At 46.9% G+C, this 19,259-nt stretch overlaps 1 protein-coding gene across 1 annotated transcript; it reads right to left on the bottom strand.

Annotated features, from left to right (window-relative positions):
- Positions 1-83: 83 nt before the first annotated feature.
- On the bottom strand, positions 84-19,259 carry LOC128307029 (frizzled-3). The gene is made up of 3 exons (XM_053044739.1): positions 18,996-19,259; positions 2,883-3,122; positions 84-2,803 (listed from the first exon to the last, which is right to left on the bottom strand). Exons 1-3 carry the CDS (start codon positions 19,230-19,232, stop codon positions 917-919), a joined length of 2,364 nt encoding a protein of 787 aa, XP_052900699.1. The 5' UTR covers positions 19,233-19,259; the 3' UTR covers positions 84-916.

The raw sequence follows: 19,259 nt of genomic DNA, 5'->3' as shown, positions 1-19,259 counted from the left end.
ATCTCGGAGTTCATTAGCCGAACATAAAATGTGAACAATCCATTTATCGCTGTACATATTATTGATTTATTCAGTCTCGGACTTAATTTTAAGGTTACATCCATTTTAGGTGCTTTCTGCCACTAACATAGTAACGATTTCTAACTGCATGTGTTAAACATCGCGGCTCGCTTTCCAAGAGAACCATCGAAATATTTGTCCAAACCTTAATGGAAAATGTTGCTCGCTTCTTAAATAATTTGTATACATATAATTATGTGTTTTTTGTGTTCCAAAACGAACATTCATTACGTTTACGCATTGATGATTGAGGATTAGTCACTTTCCATTAGACGAATGCGTTATGCTATATACAAACGTTGGAAAATGAATGGATTTTGAATAGAAGACAATTTAGCTTGTTAGCATGAAGTGTCAGCAAGTGTCGTAATCGTATAAGACATTATGTATTGCCTAAATCTAAGCTATTGTAGCCTTCGAAGAATCTTCGAATGCTTGGGTGAACTCTGTACACCTGTCAACCAAACTGTATACACAGCAGCTATTCAAAGTTAGCGCAAGTATTCCTACAATACTCCCGTCTAGGATCAGTACAGTGGCAATGATGGATATTTCAACTCCTACACATATAAGCTCCCGTCTGCGGTAGAGCAGTGTTCGGTTCCTATTAGACACAACGTCACTCGTGCGTTGTGTGTTTGCAACTGAACGATTAGCACACGGCCCCAACCGGTACGGGTATCACGGGAACTAATAGTATGATAAATAAGCAAATACCTAACGCTAGAACTAAATCGAGATTTAACACATACGCGGTGTAACGGTTACGTACAAACTAGTTAAAGCTTTTCACAAACGGAATCCTTCAGATTCCGGTTTCTACCAATGCAGGCGCGTCATACGATGGCAACCGGATTTAAATACGCGTGATCATCGACATCGGGACGGCTCGGAGGCTGCGATGTACACGGACCGGTACGTAACCACCGTTCGCAGTTGTCCCACCGCCAGCGTACGGCGATCGTTGACCAAGATCCGAACGGATCGTACCGACCGATTCGGTGGGTGGACGTAGCGCAACACCGTGCTCGGACAATACGCCGGTACAGGGACGATAGGTGTAGCAAACTTTCTGTGAAGTTTTCCCCTTTAACTTCTCCGCCCGGTTACGATAAGGGCTGCTGCTGGTGGCGCTTCGTGACGCACCTCGGTTGGTTTGTCGTCGATCGGTTGTATCTTTGTACCGGCTGGCAATCAGCTGTCCGTCCCGCAACACGACGCTACCATCGTCCGGCGCTGAGCGACCATCAGCACGCCGGACACCGCCGGTCCCAGTAAGTGCACCACACTCGTCCAGCGGCCGTCCCGGTTTGGAACCACCCTTGAGCAGCATCAGATCGGATGTACTGTAGCAGGGCGGTTGTGTGCTTTTCTTTGCCGCATTCACGTCCGCATCGGACGGTTGGCGGGACCACAGCCAAACACCGACAAACCCACCGCCGAGCAGCGTTAACGCTAGCCGTAAGACGGTCGGCAGCAGGGAAAAGTACGGTGGCCGCTGGGCCACACAACCGTCGCCGGCTTCGCCCGCGGGACACGGTTCGAGTTCGTGATCGACGCGCTCCAACATCATGCAGATTGTCGCCGATAGGGCGGGTAGTAGATAGCACACAGCAAACATCAGCACACGGCCAAACACCCGCCCCAGGTGTGGTGCCCGCTGATTCCAGCAGAGCCGAAGCCGGGCAAGTGCGGCCAGCGCACAGCTAACGAGTGCGGTACCGAGCAGTAGCATCAGCAGCACCGGCAACTCCGTAAACCCACGTGCCGTACAGAACCCGGTTAGCTCGAAACGCTGTATGTGGCCACGGAGCAGTGCACCGATCGGTGCGGCAAACGGTACAACCCAGGCCAGCACGTGAAACAACCCCGACTTGCGTTCGAGCGCCTCGCAGGACCACTGTTTGGCGGTGCTCAGGTACCAGCAGAGGCCAAAGATTAGCCACCAGGTGCTGGCACTCAGCAGCAGATAGTGCTTGAGAATGTAGTACGCCAGGCACTGGGATGTGATGGAGCAGTCGGACCGGGTTGCGCTGGTAGTGGTCGTACCGGTCGCTACCGGCCCGGGTGCATCCAGCAGCATAAACTCAACGGCCGCCTCCAGCCGACGCGGGCTGTGCAGTATGGTACGTTCCAGGTAGCACAGTCCCAAAAGGTTGTAGCAAAGCGTCATGAACAGGATCGGCCGGTCCGGGTACTCCAGCTTGGACGCCTTTGCCCAGAACGAGACGAGCGAGGTAAGCGTAAAGATGAAGCAAACCGCCGACAGGACGAGTGTCCACAGCTCTACCAGCTCTTTCTGGCGCTGGCTGTACAGGGCATCGATCGTTGGCCCGCATCTCGGTACGCACCGATCGTACTCGAGGCTGTAGTTGGCCGGGCAGGGACTGCGGGACGAACCGGCACCTTCCGACGCAGTGACACCGGGCACAGCCAAGCTCGGCAACTGTAGCGAGTGGATCCGGTCCGACCAGGTCGCACCGTCCACGACTCTCTGTCCTTGCGATGCACCAACGGAAACCGACGAATGGATGACTCCGCCAGTGCCGGACGTCGCACCCGCATGCTGTAACAGTGAGGTTGGGTTCGAGATGGACCAACCCTTCACGACGGACTCGACACTGTCATGGGTAATGATTGGTGGTGGAGAAACGGTCCCTCCGCCCGTTGTCACCGGTAGATGGTAGCTGGTCACGGTATGACCGGTACGGTGTTTGATACTTCCCGTCGCATCGGACGGCACCTGTAAGCAGAAAGGCCGTACGATAAGTAAGCAACACTTTTTTGGCTGCCAAACGACATACACAACAAACCGAACCTACCTGCATGCAGAGTTCGTGCTTTTCCGGCTGGGGTAGTGCACGACAATCTAGATAAACTGGCCAAAGCTTGCTGTGCGGTAGTTCGCTAAAGCAATCCTTGCGCACTTGCTCACATAGCGAGCGGCACGGGTGTACGGGACGCGGTGCGGTCAGTGAGCACAGTGGAAACAGTGAGGAGCAGAAGAGAAACAATGCCTGTTTTGAGCAGCCTGAATCTATTACTGGCCGCAGTGAGGTGATCTGAAAGGATGCAGAAAAACGGAAAACAGAGGTGAGTTCAATTTGTATTCTTCATAATTAAAACATCGCATTCGTAGGATAGGACTAGCAAACAAGAATTTATGTCAATTTTTAAATAATGCTATCGAGTAATCTAGAGAAGGAAGATCTTTTAGGATCTTTTAGGTCTACACATCAGAAGACTTCAATGTCCTGTAAAGTAGTGTGACCATTTGGCTTGCAGAGCAAGCGACTGATGACGGGGTTCAGAGTTCTAAATTTGAAGTTAATGGCAAAAGAACTCTTGTTGCTTTTGAGAGCTTGAGATTCTATAAAGATCTGGAATGTATGAGCAAACAACATTACGTCTAGTGCGCATTACATCTGTTTTTTGTTGTTGTTGTTGTGAAGACGAATAGACGGCAGAACATGTCCCTTGAATTTGCGAGTTCGTTCAGTTATTGGAACAAAAGAAACGATGGCTCAATTCACTCTGCAGGCACGCTGGACAACCGTTTCTGACCCCTTAGGTAGGCCCGAGCGCTAATGTCAACGTTGGTCTAAATGATTAGCGTCATCGGTTGCAGGGACGTGCGCGTAAGCCATTGGTGGGCACGGCATAAAACGGACCCGATCTACACACGGCTGTCTGGTTTCACGGTACCAGAAGGTATCGCGCAATTGTTGCCTTCCCTGCTTAATGTGCGCTTTAGCGAATGGTGGAGAATGATGTATTATAATAATGCTATTACACCCTGCCCCCAGCATACCCAAAGACCCACCAACCGTCCCCAGATCGCACCAGACTATGGTCGCCTGCGCCGTAGAAGCCATGCCTTAATGCTCAGCTCTCGCCCCGGCTATGGACGGCAAAATGGAATTGCGGCGGTGGAATCACTGTTGCGGGACGCTCTGTGCGCTTCCTATTGCTTCTGCGCCAGCCGTATACACAGGTCTCCTCACCCGCTGCACGGATGATGATGGCTGTGCGCTGTTGCGGCACCGCGGCGGCGGCACAGTTCTTTCATCTTGTTCCATCCATTCCCGTGTTCTCCTCTCACCCGAGTACTGCAACCATTCTGCCATCATCACCCTTGTCTCTGGGCTGGGCACAAACCGAAGAGTGGAGTAGAATTTTAAGCATTTAGATATACATACAGGTATATGAGCGGGGAAGGATTTTCTCGACGGAAAACCTGTCACGTTTTGGAGCCGTGTAGCATTTTGGATGGAGGAGGAGGAGTAGTAGTGAAACAACCAAAAAATGACTCCAATATTAAGATTTGTCTCTCCTCGTGTGCGGTTCGGCGCACGGTGCTTATCGTACTTTGACTAAGCTTCCCGATTAGACGAAAGAATTTAAACCATTCAACCTGCAAACTGCCAACTCACCCGGGGGGGAAAAAAAGGCTTTTAAAACACGGTGATTCTGGCCAAGAATTGCTCAGCTTTCCAGAACCGTCGCAGGACATGCCATGGCGGCGAAAGCACAACTCATCCTTTTCCAGTGATGCGAGCGTGCGGATGGCTTGAAACGATCTGGATACGTACAAATGCTGCCATTGCACACAGCACCAACGTCCGAAATTTGTTGTTGAAGTTGCTGGAACTCGCACGTCAACTTCGTCAATGTTGGACTCGGCTCGCCCGTGCGCTGCTATTCGTACGACCCCGTGGTGTCTTCGAGATCTTCACGGTTCCGAGGCGAGCATCGCCGGTGTCAATTTGTTCCGCCCTACCCTGGAGCACAGCGTGCTCCACCTTCACCGCTCCTTGCCCCCTTTCCTTGCCCACCGCGCTTCGTATCGTCTTGATCGTGGACGTCGTCGTCATGGCTCATGCCTTCCTTTTAGATGTCTGATCGCGGTGTAATGATGATGAGATGATGGTCTATTAAGTTCAATTATTATAACACCAACCGGCGGCTTTACGATCGGTTCTGCAACCGGTTTCCCGTCCAGTCCCGGGGTACGATCATTCTGCTGTGTGTATGTGTGGTTTTTTTTTTTTCGTTCGTTCTCCTTTTTCGAGTGCCGTTCTGTTCCGTTCGCAGTTAGACTTTCCAACGTGTACCCGTGCCCGTTTCGGCTTCTCCACCCCCGAGGGTGCGCTCGGTCATCCCCCGTTTTATCTTTACCACCCGTCCGATCGCTGCCGTGGAATGGCCCCGCAGGGAAAGATGAAAGAGATAAAATAATGATCTTACATCGCTTCCACCCATTTGATACTTTTTCACCGTCTCTGCTTTGCCTTGGGTTTTGTTCGAAGCTGAGGCTTTTTTCCTCCCCTTGCTTGTTGAGCTGGCATTGAAGCATCGGCCGGGAGTTCGGGACACGAAAAAAAAAACAGATTTTTGCCTTTCGCTCCATTGCCCCATTCTCGTGCCTCGATTCACGCCGGTTCTTCCCGGCTCACCTGTCCCGCACTCTTACAGTGCGGGGTTTTGCCACAGTCTCGCATCCTTGCGGTCCTTTTCAAAGGCCTTTCTTTTCGATTGCTTTTCGATGAGGTTTGGAGGATTTTTTTTGTTCTTTGCCTTTCAACTCTTTTAATCAATAGTTATTCGTCTGCTTCGCCTTTGTCTTTCCTTCCCCCGGCATTTGCTACGTCCAGAATTCCCAAGCGGTCCTTATCGGAGCGCTTCTCTGCTCGGTGGGGTTCATTAAATTCCGATCAGTCGAGTGCTACGCCGCCCAAAGTCCCGGGTGATATAAACGAGCAAGGGGGAAAAAACAAGCTTAATAATGAGCAAGATGAAGCTCCACGCCGGGATAAGGCACTTCCGAACCTTGACGGATCGGACGGTGATGACTTCTACGGGGCGGCAAGAATGGCGTACAAAAACAATTAATACAATAGCTACCCCGAAAAATTTCCATCAACCATTCGGGCGGGTTTAAGATTAGCTGAAGAATCTGGATTGGGGAGCTGTTTTTTTTTGGTTGTTGTGCAGGAATCAATGCGTTTTGATGTTTGGGGAGGGGAGTTACCGAGATTTCTCGGTGCTCCTCCACCATGTCTTGATGGGGGGCACCACCCATTTGCGCCGCATCTTTTAGGCTAGGACACATTGGTGGAGAGCATAAGAACCAGAAGATTTGGGTGTTTTGATTTGCATTGATGCAGAACTACGTATCTTTCTATATCGCATAATTCCACAACGGTTGTGTGTTAGGTCAAAGGGACTTTACAACTTTAAAGTCAATCTTTGAGGAATCTCTCAAGAATATTACCCTGGAAGACATCAAGGGGTTGTTATATACGCTAAATTAGGACTCCTATGCGTGTCTTCCACTGTACATCTTAAAGTTTGATTTTTTTTAAGAGCTGCCATATTGTATGACGTGTTAGAAATAGTTTGTTACGGCTCCTTATGAAAAATATCATCAAACATTGATTATCGGCCATAATATAATGCATCTTTTGCAATGGGTCGTGTAATGACGGTTTGTCTATATTTCCCCAAGAAGACGTCACCTTAGTCATACCCTTTTTATACCTAATGCTACCGCGCAGGGCGGTAATTAAGGTTCGGTTGAAGTTCGTGCTGCAACGTGTCCACTTTGTTCCTGATGTTAAACTCGTAGCAGGAATGCTCGACGACCCCCAGAGGAACGTCCGGTCCCGATGTGCGTTTGTCTGCATTGGAAGCCAGACCACAGCGCAACCACACAAACGCAGACAGACGCGCACGTGAAATAATCTTATCAGCAAGAGTATGCTTTTCCATTAGCCGGTTGCGTTCGCGGTTTCTCTCATCTTTTCAATACCTGTTTCCGTTTGGGACTCGACCATATCGCCACACGGGAATGCCGTCCTTGTCATACAGCGCGGAGAAGGGCCGGTAGATGAAATGATCATCGAAAGGAGTACGTTTCCACTTAACATACCGTGGCGTTCCCCCCCCCCCCCCCCCACCCCCATCACCCGTCTTCGATGGTCGCCACCCGGAAGGGGTGTACAATCCTGAACGTGGCGAACGACGTCTAACGTTCCAATTCTCCAAATGTCTATGAAAAAAAAGGTCCACAAGGGAGCATCTGTGTGTGGATGGTTTCGACTTCAACATCACCGAAACACATTACGCTTCATGCAAAGTTGCGCTGACATTTTGACGCTTCATTGCGCTTCAGCCTGTTTCACTCGCAGACTGCGTTATCCAAACGGAACGCTCGCCAAAAAACAACAACAAAACCGATCGAGCGGCTCGCGGCTGGCATGAAAATCCGGATCATTCCTACACCGTTTGCGACGACGAAACGAAACGCTTTGATGTTTTGGGATACGCAGCCGGGCATGGGGATTAAATATCGACGAGGGAGACAGCGTGATCTTAAACGCTTTGTGCGGGTGTAGAAGAACCCCAGGAAGCAGTAGGGAGAGGGCAGGAAACCGAGCCAAGGAACGCAATCCCGAAAGCAGCGTTCGCGGAGCGCACTATTCGACACACAAATTAATTCGATCGTGAATCAATGCGCATCCCGCATGTGTTGCCAGTGGTGGTGGGGATTGTGTTGGGTCTTTCTGCTTCCTTCGTTCACGCAGCACACGGAGCACTTACGCTTCAAAAAAAAAAAACAAAAAACTGGGGCTCTTCAATACGCCGGGCGAGCTCGGGGCGGCACTTCTTCGCTTATCTGACGCACATCGCCGCAGGAACCTCGAAAAGCACTCTCTCTAATCTAACCGGTCGAGCTAGCGCCGCCACTATACACCCTCTCCCACATTCCCTATCAAACCTTCCTCAACTTCACGTACTCCTGCTCCCAGCCCCCTCCCCCCATTCAAGAGCTCTTCTTTCCAAATTTGGATGCTGCTCCATCCGTTCGTTCGGCTCCGTACAGGAGTAGAAGCCAACTGCCGGCTTTTGGAGTTTCGTTTTTTTTTGCTTTAAATGGGACTCTTTTTTTTAAAGATATCAACAACAAGCGAAGAGTAGGTATAAAAGAACCTGGTTTTTCAATGGTAAGAATTGTATCTGTGTGCTGAAGAACAAGTAGCATTCGGTGTGCGGGGTTGGTTAGTCTTGCTGAGCAGTGATCTGAGGCTATAAGACTACCTTGGACAGGCAAAACACCTTCGAATGTTATGCCTTACTTGAATTGCTGGAAACGTATAGATAGTCTAGTTCTGGGGTTGGAGACTTGGTTTAGACCAGATTTTCGTAACAAAACAGCAATTTTGTGACATCCTACCTTCCCAAATAAGAACATAGAAGAGGTTTCGTATGCCAGATAGTAATAACCCGTAGTCTGGGGTATATATTCAGGTATTGTAGGTTTCGGTACGATCGATCTACTGAGATATGTTTCAGAGTGCCCTGGAAGAACCTAATAATCGAGAGTACATCTTCGTCTGTTTAGATTTGCGAGCGATAGATTTAATGAGGTATGTCTCAGAGTGTCCTGAAGGCATCTAATAATCGAGAGCACATCTTGATGTATTTTGGTTTGGGTGTGATTGATCTACCGAGAGATGACTCAGAATGCTGCAGAACCCTGGAAGATTCTAATAGTCGAGAGTACATCTTAAAGTATTATTGCTTCATTATGATCAATCTGCAGAGATATGTCTCAGAGTACTTCAGAACTCTGGAAGTATAAAGAATCACTGGTTTATTAATCCAGCGATTTGTTAGGAATTGCCACCAGTATCAGGTAATGCACTCAGACACCGGCATATTTTCCAGCAGACCACTTTCCGACACTCATGCGCGGCATAGGATCTTACAAGGGTTTCATTTTTTTCTTATTAACATTAGTGTTCTGGCAACGCGCTTGCAGTGTTTCATCATCTGTTTCTGAGTTCAATCAGCAGAAATGATTTCTGTGCCACATAAGATTATGCTGCGCAGGCACGAACACGGCGGAAACCCGATGCATCTCTGGCACACTTCGGAGATGAAAAAGAAAATCCACCAAAATGTGTGTTTGTGTGTGTGTAAGTGTGCTGTTTATTTGTCTGTCGCTACGTGTTCTCGTTTCGAGTTTTTCCTACCATCCAACCGGTCTCTGTTCAATTTGACCGGTTGAGTAGTTCTTCTTTCAAGCCCCGCTACGCCAGCAAACGTTCGCGTAAACACAAACAATCCACGCCCGAACGGGTCGGACGAAACGTACCGCTTTGGAATGATTTGTTTTTCTTTCCTGCTTTTGATTCCTTTTTTTGTTGGCTTTTAATTTCTTGGACATCGAAACGCGAATGACAAGCACATTGAGGCGGGTTGATGCTTCACCATATCACGTCGCCACAGACTCGTCCGTACGCATCCAGCGCAATCGGATAATTAGCGGAAGGTACGCCGAAATTCGTTGGCTAAATTAAATCGCCTGAAAATGTGCAAATACCGGCCCGTCCAACGTGGGGTTGGGGAGGGGGTGCACATCAATGCACCCGGCAGGATTGACGATCGACCCACGGATCGGCGGTTTGATCTGCTTTGATCTTTTCTGCTCCTATCCGTTAAAGGGAAGCGAGGTTTCAATAAAGCAACATATAAAGGATCGGGATCCCGCGGTGTTGCTTGCGTCCCAGTGGAACGCTTTACCCAAAAAGTCATTTAAAATGTAATTTTGATGGGGACGAATAAAAACACAATCACATAAATGCGCGCGATAAAGGAACGAGAGCAGCGCCTGCCATTCGGTCGTTTTCGAATTTTCCGAATTAAAAAATAAATAAAACCCCCCTCAATGGGGAAATGGGAATGGCACACGGGGCCCAGATGCACCGCGGTGCACTTTTTGCTGTATCGCGGTGTGGTGCATCTTCTGGAGGAGAGCTATTTCCAGCTAATTTCCAGTTGCTGGCTACAGGAAGGAAAAAGTTAATTATTGTAAAGTTTCATAATTGGTCGCGTAGATAACATTGTGCATGTGTTGTTGCGATCTCGAACGGAATTCGTTCGATTTAAGTTCTTATTGAGCGTTTGTTGGATTCAACTGTTTGTCAGAACATTCCAAAATTTGTACCAATTAGTTGTGACTTTAATTAGTTGTGGGTTTCTTTAATTTGTTTGTTATTCTTTGATGTCCACAGGAGTGTTGAAGAGTTGTCGAAATAAAAACAAAAAACATGTAAGAGAAACCCTGTATTTGTTTGGCTTTTATCGGTCTTATTGAAGATGCTACAGACAGGACGGTTCATAATCGATATGAACTCACAAGCCTTCTGATAAGCTGTATGGATAGCACAGCACTATGGGACTGTTAAAAGTTATATATCCTAAGTAAATTTATGTCAGAAATAAAATAATTTATATAAAAAATTATCAATATTTATCGAAAAAAGGCAGCTATTGTCAACTAGTACAAAGCTTCGTAAAAAATAAAAATTATTTATAAAATTGTAATAAAAAACCGCAAAGCAACGGCTAGCATCTAACAGAAACTGCATCGATTGTAGTCACCAAAACAAACCACGGATTACAAGCAAACTGCACCGCGGTTAAAATGTGAAACATTTTCTTCCCATTCGACTTGTGTCTGCCGCGCAACGAAACGAAAGAAAACCCAACACAAAAAAAATCCTACACACCAACCCCTACCCGTAACCGCCGCACAGCGCCTGTAGCTGGATCCAACCCCTATTTCACCGCAGGGATAAAAATGAAAAGGCAAAACGGAGAACAACATTATCATTATTACCGCACTACTCGGGTCGCGCTACTGCATCATCTTCGACATTCGGTCGAGATCGGTTTGTTCTCTCCAAGTTTTCCGCCTTCCTGCAATACACACCTCACCGTTTGTGTGCATTCCCTCATTTTCATACTGGGTTGTTTTTTTTTATTGCGGATTTGCCTTTTTTGTTTTCCTCTCTCACTCGCGCTTTTTGGCTCAAAACTCCAGCCTCCGAGCACTTTGTAATGGACGCGAACAACCCCCGTAATGTTAAAAAGCATCTTTCGGTGGATGCTAAACGTGACAAGAAGGCGCAGGCGACGCACACGGTTAACAGGAGAAACAGGGGAGGAATAATGCGACCCGGGTTCGAAATGCGAGCAGTAGTGGAAGATGGAAGAGACAAGGCAACATAACAACAGCAACAAAAAAAAAGCAATCCACAAACGCAAGCACGTTGGAGCAAAAGGCGAAACATTAAAAGAAGCGCACACACACACACACAGCCACGCACGTATCCAGCTGGAATGTTTTAAGAGGGTCGAAATGTTGCAGAAGTAGGAAGAAAAGGGAGCCCATGACAGTTCGCGTGGTAAAGAATAGTGGCCCGTTGCATTAGGACAGGTGGACGCGAAGTGGGAACAATTCCTCTTCGGGCCCATCGCAAGGTACAGTACGTAGGTAATGGAGGAGACAAACGCAAAACGCAAAAAAACACGCAAACCACGTTTGACTGTTAGAACGATCGTATTACGGAGTACAGCAACAAAAAAAACTGCTATGCAGATGCAGATTGGAAATGTTACGAAGGATAAAAAATGAAAACAAATTAAATCAAGATATGCGAAACTGGATAATTATTTGCGCAAAAACCAAGACTAGATTAACCAGCCAGCCTAATAAACGGTAGCCATACGAAGCGGACTCCTTAAAAGTATTGTCGTACTATGGAACCTAATCAAGAGTTTCGTGTTGTCCGCGTGGTACAATAAAAAATATATATAAAATTAATTAAATGCAGTTAACTGTAATCGCATTAACCAGCGAGCGACCAGTCGTAAAAGGATCGCAATGGAACCCACGATGGCCGTAAGTGTCCAATTTTATTTTCAATTTCCGTTGGAAGATCATCTGGTTGTTGATGTTTTAAATCCTTCACTTCATTTATAACGCAATAAATTTACATAATTTTAATACCCCCACACAAAAAAAAAATCAAACAACTTTTCAGACCCGGGACATGATGCGGGCTCATAGTGCAGAAAAACGAAACGATCGCATCGGCCGGAAAGTGGACGGATAAGTTGAACGGGTTTTGTGGTTAGGTTTTTTTTTTTAGAGGGGGGGAAGGACCGGCCCCGAAGAACGGATGGACGCAGGGGGACCGGTAAAAGGTAAGCAATTTGCGATCGTATGGGCAAGGCAATGAGTGTGTGCGGGGTAGGGGGTGAAGGGAGCAGCGTGAGTAAGGGCATTCTGGGGCCCGGGGAGCATCAAAAGATCAAAGAACGAAACCGACACTCTGGCACGGTTTTTGCTCTCTGTCTCCTTCCTTCTATCTCTCTTTCTCTCTCGTCGTACACTCGTCTACAACTGCCGGTTGGAAGCGGATTTTTTTCCCTTGATGTACTTTCCGCCCGATTCGAAACCATGGCTGGGGATTATTTTTTATTTTTTCTTCGCCCTTTTTTGCGGAGCTATAAAGCGCAGCAATGGGTCGAAAAAGGGGTTGAAAAGGCGATCGGCCGTATATATATATATATGTATACATGTGTGTGTGTTCTCCTGCTCTTCTGCTGTTCTAGCTGGCGTCACGGATCATGGAAGGGTCTTGTCGTCTGCAAATGTCCCATTTTGTTCTTGTTGCTGCCTCATGCAATTCGGCCGATTTTTGCACGTCAACTCTCTCGAGAGCTACAAAAATGCTCCCGCAACAACCCCCCAAACACCCACCCCATTATTTCATCCATCGTCCCTTCTTCACTTAAGGAAAGAGGGTTCAACCCTTGCCGACAATTCTTACTCCCTGCTTTACTTCCCTCAACAATGCAGCCCTTTTCGCAATGGGGACATTCAAAACCTCCACCGACGGGGAGGATATCGGTTGCGCTAGAAATATTTTTACTGCCACTCGCTTCAACGAGCCTGGCCGCGGTTGTAAACCCAGTACAACCGGGGATCACTGGCGGGTGAGTAAGGGAGGCGCCAAGGCAACTGTATCTCAATGTTACTTTATTATGTTTACCTAAGCCTTCACAATCTTTTTACTGCTGTGATTTATACATTCTTCGCAAAAGCAAAACGGACATTTATAGATGAGCCGCTGTCCATTTGGCTTGACACCGATCGCTGAACGGTCGAGTGCTTTGAAGGCAATACCCGAGTAGATACAAGATACCTTAGATACACGAGTGGAGTTTGTGCAAAACCCCGAATTTGCTCAGGCGTGTGAGTAAGAGAAAAGCACTAACTAACTGCTCTTCGATTGGGTTATCCGTTTGGTTCGATCGTTAGCGCGATGATCTACTCAGGAGATGCGAGCGATTTGAGCGGTATATAGTTCTAGCCTCACAGCGAGCGACAACAAGAGAGAGAGACGAAGAACTTTTTCCACGACATATTTGTATTTCTCTAGGTGAATATTAGCAAAATACATCTCTCCTGATATCAACATATAAAAGTACCCTCCAGACACCCCATTTTATAATTACCCTGTGGTAGAGAGAAGAGAGCATATCATTTACCTACTCAAACCCCCAAAACACGGTACGCTTTTTGATGTCACGAAATATCAATTATCAACACCCATGGGGAGGGGGACAACTCACTGAACAAACGTGTGCCAAAGACATTATATCGCAATCGTCGCCCCAGCATCTTAACAAACTGGATGTGAAAGGGAAGAAGTCACATAAAAAAATGGTCCGAATCGAAATAAAAGACCAACCGAAGAGGATAAAAACGGGCCCGGCTGTATGATCGAATTGCAAGGAGGGGGTAGGGTAAGGGAAGGTGGGGTTGAGGGGATGAGTAAATGCATAAATAAATTCACTATCAATGAATGCTTCCCCAGGCCCGACGGCAGGAGAGATGGTGGGAAAGCGCGAATATTGGGTAAAATCTATTGCCAATATTGTGTCACCCCCGCACCGAGGCACCCATCCTTAACGGGGGTGGGGGATGGTGGTAACAGGGTACCGCTTTTGTCGGCATCATTTCCGTGCCGCCCTGGTTTTTTTTTTTTATTTCACTCAACTACCATTTAATGTTTTTGAGTGCGCACGGATTGTGGACGACCTGTGCGGTTTGGCGGTTGATGCCTAGTGAAGTACCTGAGTACACCGAGTGGTATCGGAAGAAAAGGGGAAGGTTTGAGATAAAAAAAAGCTGAAACCGGAGGAATGCTGCATGGGGTCTGGACGGAACGGGTTGGGAAGATGCGCGGAGTGCGAAAAAAAGTAACGATAAATTTGAAGAATCAATCGGTTGCGCTGAGGTGCCCGATGGGGTTGACCAGAAGGCAGGCCACGGTGGATGGGGGGAGGAGGCAGGGTCGAGACGATGATAAGATAGCAAAAGTGCCCCCTTGGAGTAGGGGCGGTGGAAATATATGAAATGAGACATAAAAACGGGCTGATAGTATGGAGGAAACGTGACTTTTTTTAACGCAGTTGGTGCACAGATTTAAGCGCACCCAAGCTCCAAACTATCGCACGAGCAATGGGGTTTGGTGTATTTTACCGAACAGAACCACTGACGTAATGCAATTCTAGTTTAAATAGTTGATGAAGGATTGTCATTCGGAAATTACAGTATATTAGCTGTGCAGCTCATAATACACAACCTCTCAGGATGATCCCACCAAAACACCTTAATTTTTTCTAAAGATGCTGTAGTTGTAAATAAATCTTTCGCTATCCAGTAAACTATTCTAGCAGAAGAATGGGCCTGCAGGTTGCAGCGCCTACGATGCGTTATGCATAAGGCGGGATATAACCTCGATGAAGGTGTGAAAAATCGCATTACTTTGTAGAATTCTTCACTATCTTGTTGAATGCAATCTCCATCCTGTTTTAAGCCAACCTGCAGTTAACAAAGGTTCAGAGGGAAGAGTTGCTCAAATTGTGAAGATCATTTCGTCAATATCAGTAAGTTATTTACTTATGAAAACTGCTCAAAATCTCAAATAGTTCAGTTTTGGGTTCTCAAACACGGACCACTCCGTCGCGCATCCGAACGTCTAGAATCAATCAGGCACCCGGCACAGTGAGGTAAAAGGATGCAACCTCCTGCCGGATGACGATCTTAACCGACAACTCCGTAACAGGTTAGTGGTTATTAGTGCTAATTTTCCTAATATTTTCTTCGGTGCAATCCCATGCCCAGAGCGCGAAACCCTTTTGTCTTCCAGTCGCGGTAATGAAGAAAGATCAAAGCTCGCTTCTTCGCCAGTGGTTGTCTATTCGGTGATTGTCCAGCGTTGTGGTAGATGAAGCAGGATGTTTGCTGAAGCAAAGTGCTAACGGGTCCCGTTCGGCCAGTATGTGGACCCAGCAAACAAGCAAGCAAAAGTAAAGTTTAAAAATAAAGGAACCTACCCCCTAGACCAACCCTCCCCCCCCATCCCCCCTACTCCCACCAGCGCAACTCTTAAGCCGTTTAGCGTGCATCACAAAGGGAACTTGTGAAATTTCACAGCTCCATCGTAAGCTGCTCAGCATTAATAGGGGAGTAGACCGACCGGGAGATATTGCCATATGTGTTTTAGTTTCTTGCATTTTGCTTTCCAAGCTTCAATCCAACAGAAGGGAAGGAATGTGTGAATATGGCGTTCCATATAGGTACGGATCGGTTCAATACCGTCAGAGACCGTGTGTTCAGTGCATTGCTGTCGACAAACTAGGCGGCGAAATGTGGTAAAACGCACCCATTGTTCCACAGCGCGAAGATATACGCAAGGGCTCGCGTAATTCCTCCCAGACGGGATGTATCGGGCGAGAGATGTATGTAAAATGGAATTTAATATCGTCGTTTGGACGCTTAATCGCCACCATAAAATTAGGTTTTATGAATTCACAGCACAATAAAAAGGCGCGGTAATAAACAACGGCATTAACATTGCTATCAGTGGTCAAACTTCGGTCCGCCACAACAGCGCAAACGGCCGGATCAATGGTGAAGATGAAAGACGGAACGATTTAGACTGACGATCTACCTCCCACATACACAGACGCACCAATTGATCCGGACTCAACCCAATAGAGAGATGTGAAGAATGTTTACAATGGCATGAAGAAAAGGAGAAAGAGAGAGAAAAGAGCTCATCGGAACACCCGGCACGGACAGATTTAGGCATATGACCGGAACCAATGGATGGCGTACATTTGGGTCCAACGCGTGTCTGCACACACACAACATACACCCAGACAATTCCAGTGGTTAGAGCATCCAGTGTGGAAATGTTGTAAGTAGAGAGAGAGAGAGAGAGAGAGTGAGAGAGAGAGAGAGAGTGAGTAAGAGTGAGAGAGAAAAACTAAGGGTAGGGAGTTAGGGGTAAAAATCATATCTCAGGTGCTCGTACACACCTTCGCCGACAACGGCCTCCTAACGAACTTTAATAATTCCGTTTGATCTTTGCCGCGCGTGCACAAGGCCCAACCGACAGCCGCCCGGAGCAGGAAAGAGAACGCCCGATAAAAGAAGCCGCACTATTTAAGGGTGTACGCAAAAAGCCAAAATCGGAAGGTGATGGCGAATGGTCGGTTTGTTTGTGTGAGTGCGGTGGGGCACTGGGGAGATTTACCAGAGCAACTGCTGGAAAGCGCAAGGTGTACCAAATGGGAAGTGGCAAAAAAGGGGGAAAAACAAACCAAAGCAACTCAAATAAATCCGTAAAGCTGCTGTACAATAATAACGTCAAAATGGCAGATAGGCGGAAGGTAGCGTCACCTAGTGGTTGGTGAGAACGCAACGTCCAGAGGGATAGTATAACCCATTGTGAAGTGTTGGGCATAAAAAGAGGCAATGTCTTTCAGTGGAGTATACTTGCAAAAAAGTGACATTTGTATCGCTCTCGGTTGGAAGGAAGTCACATGCCAAACACTGTTGTAACACATGCCAAAGATCTACGACGTCGAAGAAAAGCTTCTCCACTAAGCAATGGTTTATTGGAATAATCTATACCTCGTAAAACAGATAGTTCAGATGAGATGAGATCAGGACATTTATTGGCGATCGATTGGACTCGATCGGTAAACGGTCGAGTGCTTTGAGGGCGATACCCAATACTAGGTGCCTTAGATATACGACAAGAATTTGTGCAAAACCCCGAATTTGCTCAAGCGTTGGAGTAAGAGTAAAGCAGTAATCAACTGCTCTTCGATTGGTTTATCCGTTTGGTTCGATCGTTAGCGCAACGATCCACTCGGGAGACTCGAGCGATTTTAAACGTTATATAGTTCTAGCCTCAAAGAGAGTAGAGAGAGGAATAACTTTTTCTCCACAACATATTACCACTTCTCTAGGTAAATATTTGCCGTGATAAGATTTAGACCAGATTAGAATATCCAAATAATTCTGTGTATTTTAGACAAACCCACTCTCTAGATCATGAGACCGCCTCTTATACATACCAGCTCAGCCTCTAAGTCAGGTATAATAGAATCCAGTACACATTAAAGTCATTAAATGTCTTGATCCACTTTGAAGGATCCACAACAGGTTGGAATCGGAGTTACATTTACTGCAACTCGTAAAAGAACAGTTTATGCGTAGGTCCTCACCCCTTCCCGTACCGGAGCGGAAACAGGTATATAAGCAGATGATTTATCTTATGTCGCTTCTGTAAAGTCGTACTGCGGATCGCATTAAGGCATTGTATCTCCGATGCTACAGCGTCAATTAAAATTTAATCACACCCTCCGTAGATGCACTTAAAATCGCATAATCTTTCGCGTGCAATTAAAGCCACACGAAATCCACGCTGTTCCGCCGTCCGCGAGGGATGCAAATGAGTTTAATAGTGGCAGTAAAATCCCCACGGGATGTTGAGTTTTTGCATTCCGTTCGCTACAGGTATCTCGCACCTGGTACGGACAGGGGTAGTTAAGAAATAATTTAATTAGAGTGCGAATCAGTTTTGCTCGTCATGATTGAGCCATCCTTTTCGTTTTGCGCGCGTGGACATCGTGGGTTTGCGGCCGTTGATCGTCGGGTGTTAATTATCGGACCGACGGTTACGGTGGACCCAATCAAGCCGGTGAAACCGCCACCAATTCAGTTACGATCGCGCACAACCGATCGTTAAACGGACCAATACGCAAACGTTGCACGGGAGAACCTTCGGTCTGCATACGACGAGAGGATTTTTTAATTGGTTTGTGTCGATTGGGCCATTTTATGCCAGCTGTATGCATTTATTGCTGAGATATTAAAAAAAAAACAGGAATAATCAAAAACACGGTAGCGCGACGATAATGCCAAAAGGAGGGAAATTACTTATGCTAACCAGTGCATTTTAACCATTCCGTATCTCGTTCATTAGCGCGGGAGATGAGGTTCAACGGAGTGGGTTTTAATGGGTCCAAGAAGTGGAACCAGGTGCTCACCTCCAAATGCATTATCTTCTGGTTTTGCAATAATTGGACATATCAGATATTGGATATGACAGTTCATGACAGGTGTAGGTTTAATTTATAGGTTTATGTACAGCTACAGTACTACTATATCTAACATACTTCTCTATTAGACAATGTACTACGTTCTAGAGAAGACGCCAGAGTGACGACTATCGGTGTGTATTAGACGTGTGTAGGTTTTGTCGTGAGAATGATATCAAAAAGCTCAGCTCGTTGAGTGGATAGACTATCAGATCTTCCTGGAGATCCCGGTGGTAAGATATTCAGACATTTGGATTTGTGGACTATTTCACGAAACTTGTATTGCTATTTGTAAGGCAAATAAGTAACAAGGAGTACTTTGAGGTGAACTTCAGTTCACTTGGTACACTCAAAACATCTATTTGACCTGAAGACTTGTATGTCATCTTCAAAGGTAATAGTCAAAACAGTAGAATAACTCAATGGTAGAATCATCAAGGTCCCTTGCTAGTCCAATTGCACTACTCTGACCTGAACAAGATCAATGTCTAAAGTTCATATATAGTACAGGAATATCCGGCAGGTGATTGCTGTACGACGACAGGTTTCCGGTTGATTGAATGCCCGATTGATTGCAGATCTGTATGCCCTGTATGCCACAATTTCCAACTTACCAGCCGTTCCGCGTCGAGCCACGTCCGGATGGTACCGGTTGCGGTGGAGTTGGCACCAGCATTTGCCGCTGGTGTGCCGGGCGACAGGTACTGCAGCGCCGTTTCTGGCGCGGATGCGATCGTCATGTCGTACACTAGATTCTGACAGGCGCCAACCATGATGCGCTCGCAGCGTAACTCCTCACCAGCAGTGCACGACACTGCGATCACCATCGCGAGCAGCACTACCGGAAGCATGATGGCGTCTTTCGATACAACACAAAT

The sequence above is a fragment of the Anopheles moucheti genome, chromosome X (genome assembly GCF_943734755.1).
Source record: "Anopheles moucheti chromosome X, idAnoMoucSN_F20_07, whole genome shotgun sequence".
NCBI classification, from domain to species: Eukaryota; Metazoa; Arthropoda; class Insecta; order Diptera; family Culicidae; genus Anopheles; species Anopheles moucheti.
Note: the sequence above shows the minus strand (reverse complement) of the source record. Positions and strands in the feature narration are given on the sequence as shown.